The sequence below is a fragment of the Sander lucioperca genome, chromosome 4 (genome assembly GCF_008315115.2).
Source record: "Sander lucioperca isolate FBNREF2018 chromosome 4, SLUC_FBN_1.2, whole genome shotgun sequence".
In the NCBI taxonomy this organism is placed as follows: domain Eukaryota; kingdom Metazoa; phylum Chordata; class Actinopteri; order Perciformes; family Percidae; genus Sander; species Sander lucioperca.
This window is the reverse complement of record NC_050176.1, coordinates 12630574-12645196: the sequence shown is the minus strand read 5'-3', so window position 1 is coordinate 12645196 and position 14623 is coordinate 12630574. Positions and strand designations below refer to the sequence as shown.

The window sequence follows — 14623 nt, the reverse complement described above, 5'->3', positions numbered from 1 at the left end:
ATCAAGTTGGGAGGGACTAAAGTTAACATAACGGTCCTCTGTTATATTAAGGCATGACATTGAGTTAAGTGCTGTTGGAATATCTTCCTTAAATTTAGCTATAGCACTGTCAGATAAGCATCTAGTGTAGAAACTTTTATTTAATTTCGTATAGTCTGGTAGTAGGAATTCGAAAGTTATTAAAAAATGGTCTGATAATAAAGGATTCTGCGGAAATACTATTAAATCGTCAATTTTGATGCCATATTCTAGCACAAGGTCAAGGGTGTGGTTAAAACAGTGCGTGGCCTTATGCACACTCTGACTGAAACCGATAGAATCTAGCAGTGAATTGAAAGCAGTACTAAGGCTATTGCTGTCAACGTCCACATGGATATTAAAATCACCTACAATAAGTACTTTGTCTGATTGAAGGACTACACATGATAAAAACTCTGAGAACTCAGATAAAAACTCAGAATATGGACCTGGTGCTCGGTAAACAACAACAAATATAATAGGCTGTACTGTTTTCCATGTTGGGTGTTGAAGATTAAGAACAAGGCTTTCAAACGAGTTATAATTTAGTTTAGGTTTAGGATTAATTAACAGGCTCGAGTCAAATATGGCTGCAACTCCCCCTCCTCGGCCTGAGCCTCGTGGAATTTGGGTATTATTATGACTGGGAGGAGTGGCTTCGTTTAGACTAACATATTCATCATGGCCCAGCCAGGTTTCGGTGAGGCAGAATAAATCAATGTGGTTATCTGATATCAAGTCGTTTACCAATAGTGCTTTCGATGACAGAGATCTAATATTTAATAATCCACATTTGATTTTCCTATTCTGTTCTATCATTGCAGTGGTTGTTTTAATTCCAATTAGGTTGTTTAGTATAGCACCTCTTTTGTTAGTGTTTTGTTTAATCGGTCTCAGTCGGGGGACAGACACGGTGGTTATGGGATTATGAATGGGTGATTGCTCTGAAGGGAGCACAGAGGGGCGTGTAGCACTGTATCTCTGATTATTGACTTTGGGAGAGTGTGTCTGGTCAGTGTGCTTGTGGGAGTGTTTACGGGATGTAAACAGTCAATCAAAGGTCTGGGTATGCAGGGCGTGGTGCAAATTTCCACGTAGCATCTGGCTTCCGCGTGTATTGGGATGAATCCCATCCCTGCTGAACAGGGAGCCACGTTCCCAAAACAGATTGAAGTTGTCAATAAAACCTATCTTGTGAATGCTGCATGTGAGCTGGAGCCAGGTGTTAAGGGAGAGTAGTCTACTAAAGAGGCATGATCCGCGACCTAGAGATGGAAGTGGGCCCGAAATAAAAAACGACTTCCCAGTGCTTTTTAAAGCCTCAATGAGAGTGGTAAAGTCTCGCCTTGTGCGCTCACACTCCTGAATCCGAGTGGACATGTCGTTATGTCCACAATGGACCATGTGTGTATGTATGTGTGTGTATGTATGTGTGTGTGTGTGTGTGTGTGTGTATGTGTGTATGTACAGAGAACTCGCTCTGTTATGTTTAGGGCTGAAGGTGATAGGTGGGCTTCCAGGGACCAAATCTGAATTTACACAATAAGAATAGGGACGACAGGTGTCTGTCAGTTAATAATGAGCAAAACAGAGCAAAGCTAACACATATGCCACCATTAAAACAAGTTGTTTTTATTATCTAAGTAAAAGGAAGTGTAAGGTGATTGGTTTTCCTTATTTTACAGTTTTTTTTAGATTGCTTAAGCATTATTTTGAAAACAGGGACCGGTTTTTCAGAACACTACACACAATTAGCACAACCACACACCCAATTAGCAGAACACCTCAGACACTTTGCTAAATGAAATACTCTTTCAAAAACTATACACTAATTCATAAACATATTTTGTTACCATATGAAACACACGTTTAATATGACTTAGTTCTCTTTGAACCAGTTACACACTGCTGTTGCTAACCTAAAACACTTTTAGCAATTCTACTTCTCAGTGATTAGAGTACTGTAAATGAAGTACACAGAGAAAGTGCAAATATACAATAAGTTCACCAAACCCTACACAAGGCCAATGCTTGTTGTACTGAGAGAGAGGAGGAAATATAAATATAATTTATTTCTCTCCATATACCCAAATCAGTCAACATGGAGAATCAACAACAAAACATGTCCCAGTTTTCATGCTACTACAGTAGTGTAGTAACACTGTTAGCTCAGCAAACAACAGACAAACATAAAATACTGTATCCAGTACAGGTTACAATTACAGTAAAAAAAAAACACAAAACAAAAAAAAGATCTGAAAATACAGTACAGAAAATACTAGACTTACCTGCTGCATTTATATAGTGCTTAAACCTGATTGGTGTGTCTACAATTAAACGATCAAATGTGTTTGCGCACCTGATGGCTGTGTTTCACAGATTGGCTCGTAGGTGTGGTAATTTGACAGTCAGTACTTTGGAATTGTACAAGGGACTACGGGCGGAAAATAGCACTTGGGCATCGGCCCATCTGCGCTTTCATTTTCTCAAAGGCTGAGCAGGATACCCAGGGCTCGGTTTACACCTATCGCCATTACTAGCCACTGGGGGACCGTAGGCAGGCTAGGGGAACTAATATTAATGTTAAAAAACCTCATAAAGTGAAATTTTCATGCCATGGGACCTTTAACCACCTCCTCTCTCTCAGTTTTTCCTCTCATTTACTCTCCTGTTTTCTTCCCTTAATGTCTCTCCCCAAGCGGCTCCTCCACGCTCAGTGGTCCTGGATTGCAATCATGTCAGCATCGTTGATTACTCAGTGATCAACGAGCTCAGGGACCTGCTGAAGCAGTTCAAATTATGAGAAGTGCAACTGGTCTTTTCCAGATTGCAGGTGCACAAACAACAAAAAAGATCTGAAAATACAGTACAGAAAATACTAGACTTACCTGCTGCATTTATATAGTGCTTAAACCTGATTGGTGTGTCTACAATTAAACAATCAAATGTGTTTGCGCACCTCGTAGGTGTGGTAATTTGACAGTCAGTGCTTTGGAATTGTACAAGGGACTACGGGCGGAAAATAGCACTTGTGCTACAACCTGGCACAATGCATCTCTCCTTGTTCTTATACAAGGTTAATGTTAACTTGTGCATTGTCCCTGTTTAAATAAAATGAATCAAAATTGCAAGGAAGTGACATCATGATATACTTCTGTGTCTAATGTATACAAGTGTGTTTAGTGTTTTGCAAATCACTGTGTGTATTGTTTAGCAAAAGTGTGAGGCTGACATTGTGCTTATAGTGGTGCACATCTGGGGCAATGTTTTGCTCCTTGAGTGTAAGGTTTTGATAATTGTGTAATACTTTTGATTTCAGTGTGTAAGCAATCGGCAAAAACTGTAGGAAATGTTGCCACGGAAGTGGCAAAATGGTTTTCATTGATTCATCACAATGGTACAGATTGAATTACATTATTAACCCAAATCACCACATATATAGGAGGATTTTACTGAATAAAGGTTTACATTTTCATATGTATGCATATCTTTTTGTTTGTTTGTTTGTTTATCTGTCTGTGTTTTAGTGAAGTCAGCTATGGAATTGCTGATTCGGCACCATTTCCCATAAATTGGTGTCATCATGAAGGGTCTCTACTGCCAGATATTAAGAGTGATTCCTCCATGATTTGGCAGCATCAGTGTTAAACAGATTTTTCTTGCAAGCAGAGGTTTCTGGTGATTTCCACATCACAACACATAAATCCACAGGGATTTTAATATACACTGAGTAAATCTGCTCTTACGTGAAATCTGTGACACGGCCTTTACAAGACTGGTAGCATCTACCAATCCATTACCTGAAAAACTCTTTGCTTGCAGCAATTTCAAGCTTAAAAGCAACTTCAGACAAGAACTAGCATCCTGGCTAATTCTGGCATATTTACAGAAATGTTAATTAATATGCGCTGTTACTGAAAACAATTATTAACTAAATAAATAAATCAAATAAAAATAAACATGCTGACATTAAGTTGTATATGTATATAATCTTTGTTTCAGTGTTGTGAAACAATGAAACATGATCTCTCCCATGGGGTGTGAATACTTTTTATAGCCACTGCCATAATCACCATAGAGTACTCAAAGTGTGTGTGTGTGTGTGTGTGTGTGTGTGTGTGTGTGTGTGTGTGCGTGTGCGTGTGTGTGTCTGTGCGTGTGCGTGTGTGTGTGTGGCCTGTACACAGCAACAGAGGTGTTTCACTGACGAGTGATTCATGAGCAGCAGGTTGTTTTGCATTGCATATTGAAAATATTTCCAGAAAAAGAGAGAGAGAGAGAGAGAGAGAGAGAGAGAGAGAGAGAGAGACATAATGTACTGACTCAGAGAGCATTCTGGGAAAATCAGCCTATCACACCTTTTCTTTTCTCAAAATGATGTAGAGTAGAAATAAATAAATAAATAATAACTCCCATTGCAGCTTACTGTACTTGTACATGGAACAATTAGAACAGTTTTCTACCTGACATCTTGGACTGATTTTTTTTTTGGACCAAACTAACAACTCAGTCTCAACATCCATTGGATGGATTGGTGTAAAATTTAGTGCATGTATTTATGGGGCCCATACGATGTATCACACTGTCAATCATGATACCTTGACTTCTCCTTCTCCACCATGAGGTTGACATTTTTGTTACAGAGGACCATGATAAGGGGTACACACATTCACGTCTCCCTCAGGATGAATTGTAATCACTTTGATGATCCCCCTGACTTTTACTCTTGAACCATCATCACAGTCAAAATGTTAATTTAGTCCAATACTTACAGTTGCTCTATGCATAGCTTTGCCTACGCACAGCCTCACAGAGCTGCTGGCATGGCTGACTCTTAGTCTTGTTTTCTTTGTTTGTTCTTGTTTGCTTATTTTGTCAGAAATGTCAGTAAAAGTCTGATCAAATCACCACACCCAATCCTGATGAAGCAGATTAGCTTGAGATGAGTTTTAAGACATAAACTCCTAATAAATAATATGGGCATTTGTTTTTTAGAACTTGATCTTTCAATGTTACTCATTTAGTATTATAAATGATTAAATATTATTTACGTTATCAAGAAATATTAAAACTTTACAACCAAGTTTTCAGGGGCTTTAAGACCTCTGCTGGTAAATCCTTTGTGAGGAAGACTGGAGTGGTACATGATATCTACAGAGAGGAGAGACAGCGAGGACCCTGGTCAAGAGATTATTTGATTTGATCAGTGAAGTGTTTGAGCTAATACTCTACTAATAGCTGATACTCAAATACATTCTGAGAAGTTCACAAACCTAATATGCTTTCTTAGCAATGTTTCTACCTGTGTGACTGAAAGCTGTATTAGTAAAGCTTTCTTTTTGAATGATGCCCAACCTTTCAAGGAGGTGTTTGATTGATTTGTAGCATACTTCTAGTGCACAGATACTTACTGGCATAAAGTGTAATATGTCAAATATTATCAGCACTCTTGTTTTGTTATAGAACAAAGCACTGGGTCAAAATTGTACCTTGGAGTTATAAAACACTAAGAGGAAGTGAGTTTAGAAATATATTAGACAAGAATAAAGGGAAGGGCCACAATGATTCCAGTAAATAATGATAAGAAGTGACACACTAGTGTAATAAAACATAATAAATCAAATTGAGACATCCATTCTATTGTACTCTGGTTGTTTTCTGTGCGGTGCAAAGAAACCTGTTTGATAAAAAAAAGAATTATCAAAGCCAGTGAAATACATAATGCACAAACATGAGATGGGATGGGAACACAGACTTGCTATACAGTAATAATGACTTGAGATGTGCAATTCATTTCAGTTCAATTCATGCATGACAACAAGATTCACCTGATGTTACATCAAGGGAATTTATTTATAGCTGCATGTCCATACTTCTACTTGGCGTTTTATTTGAAAAAATAAGTTTAAGTCATTGTCCACTTGGTCTAAAAGTAAGTAGACCAAGTAAGTAGACCGTGAGTCAAGATTATTTGGTCAAAATACTTTTTACAAGGTCAGGAATGAACTTTTTTTTTTTTTGTTATACTTTATTAATCCTGCAAGGGGAAATTACAATGTTTTTCACTCTGTTGTTATTACACACATTACACACAGGTCTGAATTACACACACATGCTCAGTACCTATACATGCCTAATGGAGAGATGTCAGAGTGAGGGGGCTGCCCATGGAAAGGCGCCCCAAGCAGTTGGGGGTTCGGTGCATTGCTCAAGAGCACCTTGGCAGTGCCCAGGAGGTGAACTGGCACCTCTCCAGCTACCAGTCCACCACCATACTTTGGTACGTATGGGGACTTTATCCAGCGACCCTCCGCTTCCCAATCCAACTGACTGAGCTACTGCCACCCCGTACTTGATGTACTCTCTGATATTTTGATCACTGCTATTGACAAAAGGTGGTTATAAATGGGCTAGCCAGGATACAATAATGTTAGAATGTACAAACTTATAAAGACCAAGAGGTCTCCATTATGTTTTTCCACTGACCTGATATTGATTATGGTACCATAAAATGTAGTTGATGCAAGACTTTGTGTGCCTGTTGGATTTTATCTTAATTTTGTCTTATTTTGATTAATAAGTAACTCTTTTGATGTCACATGACTCAGTGCTGACACTGACCCTTTTATGTGTTTCACCAATCATTGCTTTGTACGGTCCTTTGAACACACAAACCGACCTATAAATTCTCTCATTTGCTGGGAGATTTTCACTTTCAACTTTTTCACCAACTTCTGGATTCCTGCACAGTCTTTCTAATGTAAGTACACATACTGACAAAGTAGTGCATGGCAGCCTCCATTGAAAATATGGTTTTGAGACATCTCTTTTTGTCTTTTCCAGCAAGTTTGTGCCGTGGATGTGGTCCGTAATGGGGGTGCCCGGGGGTTTGTTGTTGCTCCTAATTTTGCAGATTTTTACAGAAGGCATTTCAGGTAAACAGTCTTACATCTTGTCATCTTGGGGTACACATGTTATTTTTAAATACAGTACAGCACAATACAGTCTAATACAATTAGTTCCCAGGTTGACACCTCTCTCTCCTAATATGTTCAATAAAAGACCCCCAGATCTTAGGGTAAAACTTGGGGTGGGCATTCAACAGAGTATAACACATGTCTTCAAGGTATTGGCGGGAAACAATGTCGTTTTATTAGGACACATATTTACTGTGTAATTGTACTTTCCCTTTTGAAAAAGAAAACCAACAACCATAATTGAAATAGATTTTTGTTGTGGATATTTTCTCCTTTTTGTGTCACATATATGTGAGCTTCAATTAAAAGATTCTAAGTAAATAGTACCCCAATATTGATCCTTGATAACATTTAAGATAAAACATTTTATTTGGCACTATCAACATTGCATGTTCCTATTCTGGTGATTAATTGAAGAGATATCATTCTTACATTTACTTAGATATTAAGATGCCATTTTTTATGACAGCACCATTACATAAAATGAAAAATTCTAGATGTCTTGCACATAATTTCACACTTATTTTCCTATATTATTAATAGCACATAATTCTATCGTTTTTAGATATTGATTTGAAAACTTCCTGATTCAGACTAGAATTTAAATAAATAAATTATTATAATAAATAAATTCTGTGAGTCTGAACGATGCTTTGCCTCTCAACACGCCTTTGTAACAATAATCCACCATGAGACTGGTGCAGTTTTAAGAGACAACTTGAAACCTCACATTCAGTGGTGATTTTTATTATGCCCTTGGGAATATATAAATATAATATAAATATATCATAAACTGTGTATGTTTTCTTTGTAATTGTAATCATAGAATGCCTTAACACAATATATTCTTGCATGTACTATTTTTATTTTTACCTTTTCAAAAGGAAAAGCTACTAAAACATAAGCAACAGCATGTATCAAACAATCTTTGTACTTTCCACAGTGACATATGTCTCCAGCTGTGATTCGTGTCATGATGAAGCAACCTGCCTGGAGTCACGAGAAAGAGGCGACTCTTTCACCACCCACTCTTGTGTCTGTAAAGATGGCTTTGTAGGCGATGGTCTCAGCTGTTACAATACAAAACTCTGCAGTGACTCCTCTTGCTGTAGCCGAGGTTATCACTGGTCACCAAACAGCGGCTGTGTGGACACTGACGAGTGCTCCCTCCCAGACCCACCCTGCATGGCACCTCAGGTTTGTCAAAACACCCAAGGCTCCTTCGAATGCCTGGAGCCTTCCTCCAGGACCAAATCAGGCCCCTCTTTCCAATCTGTCTATTTCGGCTGTGGACATACAGTTTGTCCTTTAGGTATGGACTGCATCAGTAAAAATGGGACTGAGCGCTGTGCTGATCCCTGCGAGCACTATACAGTACTGAATGATGACTGGCGTGCAACAAACAACACATCAAATCAGATCCTACACTGTGACCGAGATATCAACTGGAACGGCTGGTATCGCATGTTTCTGGGGCAAACCAGTGCTCATATTCCAGAGAAGTGTGTGGGTGAAAACAAATGTGGAACCCATGCTAGTATGTGGATAACCGAACCTAATCCCACACAGTCAGATGAAATTGTAATTCGCACTGTGTGTAATGCCTGGAGAGGCAGCTGCTGCTATTTTACCTCAAACACCATCCATGTCAAGCTCTGCTATGGAAACTACTATGTCTACAAACTTGTGAGGCCATCCACATGCAACCTTGCATACTGCGCAGGTATTGTTCCATTTCTCACTGTAACAACAAATTCAATATTCTCATCTAATCCATCTAAGTGTTTTAGACTAGTCTAGACACTGTATTGTCTTGTTGTTAAATTACATGTACAATTTATGAACAAAATCATCTCACTTTTTTTTTTTTTTTGCAAAAAGAGGTGAACAGAACCAGCCCGACAGTTTTACCAACTACACCTCATCCACCACCTCAGAACTTCACCACAGATCAGGTGGAAACAGCAGGCACAACAACAGCAGGCAACAGCACAGCAGTTGAGGGGCAGGTCCGTCTGGCCAATGGAGGAAACAGCTCCTGCTCTGGCAGAGTAGAGATCTTCCTCCGTGGACAGTGGGGGACAGTTTGTGACGATTTCTGGGAGCTGGTTGATGCTCAGGTGGTGTGTAGACAGCTGGGCTGTGGCAGGGCTCTGTCAGCACCACAAGGTCCACGCTTCGGACAGGGCAGCGGGCCCATCTGGTTGGATGATGTCACATGCACAGGCAATGAATCAAAGCTCAGCGAGTGCAGCCACAGAGGGGTTGGATCTCACAACTGTAATCACAATGAGGATGCTGGTGTGGTCTGTGAAGGTAAAAATGTACAAATGTGTACAGCTAAAGGCAATGAAGTCTCACTGTGTTACATGCTGTCTATGGGGTAACACTTAGCGGATGAGAGGGTTTTAGTGACCACCTGTTACAGAAATATGAAATATGTGCTTTACACTACTCTATATTGTCTTCAGGCTCTTTACCCTTCAAAGATTGTCTTTTTTAAACAGAAAGCTGTTGTATGTAGTTTTGCAAAGATATCATCGTCCTTATGAAGTCCATCTTTCCTCTGTGTCTCATATCAAAAATATTATGTTGCATATTTTTCTGTTAGCTGGTTCACCAGTGAGGCTGGTCAACTCTGACAACCGGTGCTCTGGCAGAGTGGAAGTCTACCATGGTGGACAGTGGGGGACAGTGTGTGACGATAGCTGGGACCTGAGGGATGCCAACGTGGTGTGTAGACAGCTGGGCTGTGGCACAGCTCGTTCAGCACTAACAAATGCAGCTTTTGGACAGGGCAGTGGACCCATCTGGTTGGACGATGTCAGCTGTTCTGGAAATGAATTATCAATAACAGACTGCAGACATCAAGGGTTTGGGGTCCACAACTGTGGTCACTTTGAAGATGCCAGCATCATCTGTGCAGGTAAATGTTTACCCATATTTAAAGTACACTCCATTTCTTCTTGCTCACATTTAACTAGAGAAATGGTCTTATCAATAAGTTTCAATATTTGCCACATACAATAAATATTGTTTTGTAGATGATAAGTCAATGGTAAAATAAAAGATAAGTTTGTGTTACAAACATAAATGAAGTTTTGTGCACAACGAAAACATGATCTGTATATCCAGTAGATGTTTTGTTTATATTCAATAGGGGGCAGACCTGGTTTGTTTTATTTACCCGCTGCTAGCTATATAATTTAGAGAATATTATAGATCCAAGACTAGGGTTGGACTCAGAAAAAAAAGTCACGATTACAAATCTGTCTGCTACTTCAGCACCACGGGCAGTGCCATAGATTTATCAATACACAGCACAGTTAGGCTACTGATATTTTAGAGCCATGGTCGGGGCCATAGATTCTAATTTGCACAATCCTCAGTCAGATAAACGATCAATGCGTCAGGAAGCCTAAACTAACCCATTCAACTAAACAACCCCTCTACCCCTGAAATTTCTCTGCTACTAGGAGATTGAGAGGGGGGTGACAGGTAAACAAGGGGCATTTGGGTCATTTTGCTAACAAGGGGGATGGCATATCCCCTCAAATCGTCTACTGGTTATGGAGATAATTGGGCTTTCCCTCGTTAATACTGATGGCAGTAAAGGCTGTAGTTGTCTTAAGAGTTCACAGAGACTTTTCTTTCACTTCAACCAGAACTCAACAGCACAGTTTTACCAACCACACCTCGTCCACCACCTCAGAACTTCACCACAGATCAGGTGGAAACAGCAGGCACAACAACAGCAGGCAACAGCACAGCAGTTGAGGGGCAGGTCCGTCTGGCCAATGGAGGAAACAGCTCCTGCTCTGGCAGAGTAGAGATCTTCCTCCGTGGACAGTGGGGGACGGTTTGTGACGATTTCTGGGAGCTGGTTGATGCTCAGGTGGTGTGTAGACAGCTGGGCTGTGGCAGGGCTCTGTCAGCACCACAAGGTCCACGCTTCGGACAGGGCAGCGGGCCCATCTGGTTGGATGATGTCACATGCACAGGCAGCGAATCAAAGCTCAGCGAGTGCAGCCACAGAGGGGTTGGATCTCACAACTGTAATCACAATGAGGATGCTGGTGTGGTCTGTGAAGGTAAAAATGTACAAATGTGTAGAGCTAAAGGCAATGAAGTCTCACTGTGTTACATGCTGTCTATGGGGTAACACTTAGCGGATGAGAGGGTTTTAGTGACCACCTGTTACAGAAATATGAAATATGTGCTTTACACTACTCTATATTGTCTTCAGGCTCTTTACCCTTCAAATATTGTCTTTTTTAAACAGAAAGCTGTTGTATGTAGTTTTGCAAAGATATCATCGTCCTTATGAAGTCCATCTTTCCTCTGTGTCTATATTTTTCTGTTAGCTGGTTCACCAGTGAGGCTGGTCAACTCTGACAACCGGTGCTCTGGCAGAGTGGAAGTCTACCATGATGGACAGTGGGGGACAGTGTGTGACGATAGCTGGGACCTGAGGGATGCCAACGTGGTGTGTAGACAGCTGGGCTGTGGCACAGCTCGTTCAGCACTAACAAATGCAGCTTTTGGACAGGGCAGTGGACCCATCTGGTTGGACGATGTCAGCTGTTCTGGAAATGAATCATCAATAACAGACTGCAGACATCAAGGGTTTGGGGTCCACAACTGTGGTCACTTTGAAGATGCCAGTGTTGTTTGTGAAGGTAGGTTTCTTTTTATATTGAGATTGTTTTTTTAATAATACAGTTAAAATGACATACTGAGGGGAAGGTTATTGAAGGTTCTAATGTTGATCTCATCTGGTAGTATTTATCATCTTATCTCCTTTCTCTCACACTTTTATTTGGCGACCTTATATATATATATATATATATCTTTTTCTTCAGTTCAGCACCCTCCACTACAGCCTTCTCATCTTATTTGTGACCGTGATAAACTCCAAGTGGGGCTGGATTTGGCTCGCCTTACATCCTCTGGTTTGAATCCATTCTCTGGCAACCTGGCATCCTACAACTGCTCCTGGGTCAGAGTGCAAGATGGTGTAGTGTGGTATGAAGTGGAAGCCACAGCAGGTGCCTGTGGAAACACACTGAGGGTAAAGACTTACTGTTTTCTGACAATTTCTCTAACAACTTGGTCCTGCTGCTTCTACCACATAGCACATCCTCTTATGCCATAAACATTTAACTGACTAATCATTTAACCATCCTCTGTCTTTCAGACCAACAGCACACATGCCGTTTACTCCAATATTTTATTTATCTACCCAATGAACAACACATCCTTCATCATTCCTGTAAGTCTTCCCTTCTCCTGCGTGTATCCCCTGGACACAGACACCAGCCTGAATGTGGCTATCAGACCATTTCTGGGGTAAGTAGACTTTTATTGAATGTGAACAGTTGTAAAATAATGAAGTTCCTAGGTGTATAATGATTGAATGTTGTGATTATAGTATTTTATAGTATAGTATATATATATATATATATATATATATATATATATATATATATATATATATATATATATATATATATATATATATTTTTTTTTTTTTTTTTAATTATTGTAAAGTTAAATTATAAATAAAGATAAAACTAGTGAAAATTGGTCTTGTCTATGTGTTGGTTTTAGCCATTCATTTAGTATAAGCATACATCATCACCACACACAGATAGTTCTGAAACAAATAGCAGGTAAAACTTAACCCCAGAAGAAGAATGTCTACTGTATGTCTAACTTCAGTTTGTTCTGTACTTAGTAAGTTATTGATTGATTGATATTGCACCACGGGAACACCAGAAGCTGCATCTCAGCAAGGATGTACTTGAAAAAGCCTGAGTGATGGTTATACTTTCTAGCTGATATATATTGAAAAAAACATGTGTATGTTGCCGCATATTGTTTGTACATGAATGGACTACAGGAAGGAATATACCAATAACAAGATATACTAAACAGAAGAAAAAAAACTTGGAAAAAAGACTTGCCATAACAAAAAACATATTTTTCTTGACAGGCTGGCAGGTGGCATTTCAGGCTCGGGTGCCAAAGCCAGAGCCTCCATGTCTCTGTTCCGCAACTCCAACTACACCGAGACTTATCCAGCAGGCCGGGTCACCCTGCCAGTAGGCTCACCGTTGTACGTAGGTGTCTCTGCGGAGGAGAGAGATCCAAGCTTTGCAGTTGTTCTTGAGGACTGCTACGCCACTCACTCATCAAACCCTGATGATTCCATGCAACACCCTCTCATCCAGAACAAGTTAGTATCCCTCTTGAGCCTCAGCACAACGGTGTGTGCAGTATAATGGAAATGGGAAAAAAAAGTTTATGTATGGTGACATTGCTCCATCCTCTCTCCCAGGTGTCCCACTGACCGCCAACAGGTGTCAGTGATTGAGAGCGGCTCATCCCTCCGGGCTCGTTTCTCTGCCCTGTTCTTCCTGCTCCACAATGAATACAGAGACGTTTACCTTCATTGCAGCCTCAGCCTGTGCGAACGGAGGAGCTCCTCTTGTGTCCCAGTAAGTCACACCTTTCACTTTATCAATAGCTTCAATCTATAATTAATAAACACTGGGGTTTGAGTGTATTTTTTCCACCCTCTCCTACCACGTAGCCTTGCACAAGTAGGACCTATCGCTCTGTTTCCAACTCTGATCGTCTGAGTACCCTCAGCATTGGACCAATCATGTGTGAGTATGAGTTACAATTTGGTCTCAGGGCTGATGTCTGAACATAATGAACTATAATGAATTAATAACCGTGTTTTTTCTCTCTTTCTTATTTATCTTCAGGGGACAAGTCACCTGAGTGAGCTGGTAACAGTAATAATACAAACATATTCCATATTGTGATATTATTTTGTTTTTAAGATATATTTTGTTCATAAGACATAAGATAATTAAAAACTGGTGTTACATGGTATAATGCATTGTATTATTAATTCTATTTTTCAATTCTAATAACTTTGTTATGGTTGGGTTATTAATAAGGTTATAATGAAAGTGAAGGTACCAATAATTTTCTTCTTCTCTGTGTGAATTACCACTACAGCCCTGATGTGACTGTATTTCATTTAAATGACTAAGCCTATTTTTAAATGCATTGATTATTGTTTAGATCCAATGACAAATTGCTCATATTATGGTGTAAACTGTGCAACTGATATGTGTATGTGGGATAAAATAACCTTGTTTTTAAAAACTAAACTCTGTACCTTGATAATGGAATATGCAGTAGTTCACAAATAAAATTTTAAAATGGCAACCATGGCACATTATCGGACTGAAGGTTCTCAATTATTTGAAGGTTCACAATTATTTGATGCATTGACATTATATTTGGCACAGCTACAGTGGCTGGAAGATCAATTATAATGACTTTGGTGATCCCCTGAATCTTCCTCTGGCGCCACCATGAGGTGGATTAACACTTGTGCATTAGTGTGAAATGTCTCAACAACTTTTGACATGAGGTCTCGTAATAACTAAGCAAAAGCTTGGGTGCTCATTTTGGGCTATGTCCGTTACTACTTGATATGTCAGATGCAGATTTCATACGCAATAAGCACAGAAGAAACCTTTTGCAAGAAAATGTATTGTATAAACTGGATTAGGTTGAAATGTTGTCTATATATATATATATATTTA

The 14623-nt window shown here is 39.6% G+C and overlaps 1 protein-coding gene across 1 annotated transcript; it reads left to right on the top strand.

Annotated features, from left to right (window-relative positions):
* Positions 1-4344: 4344 nt before the first annotated feature.
* Positions 4345-14253, top strand: LOC116042571 (uromodulin). The gene is made up of 14 exons (XM_036000805.1): positions 4345-4960; positions 6660-6778; positions 6862-6953; positions 7939-8718; positions 8877-9311; positions 9607-9921; positions 10652-11086; positions 11360-11674; positions 11858-12066; positions 12193-12344; positions 12991-13233; positions 13336-13495; positions 13591-13666; positions 13769-14253. The coding sequence occupies exons 3-14, from the start codon at positions 6878-6880 to the stop codon at positions 13786-13788; spliced, it is 3216 nt and encodes a 1071-aa protein (XP_035856698.1). The 5' UTR covers positions 4345-4960; positions 6660-6778; positions 6862-6877; the 3' UTR covers positions 13789-14253.
* The last annotated feature ends 370 nt before the right edge of the window (positions 14254-14623 follow it).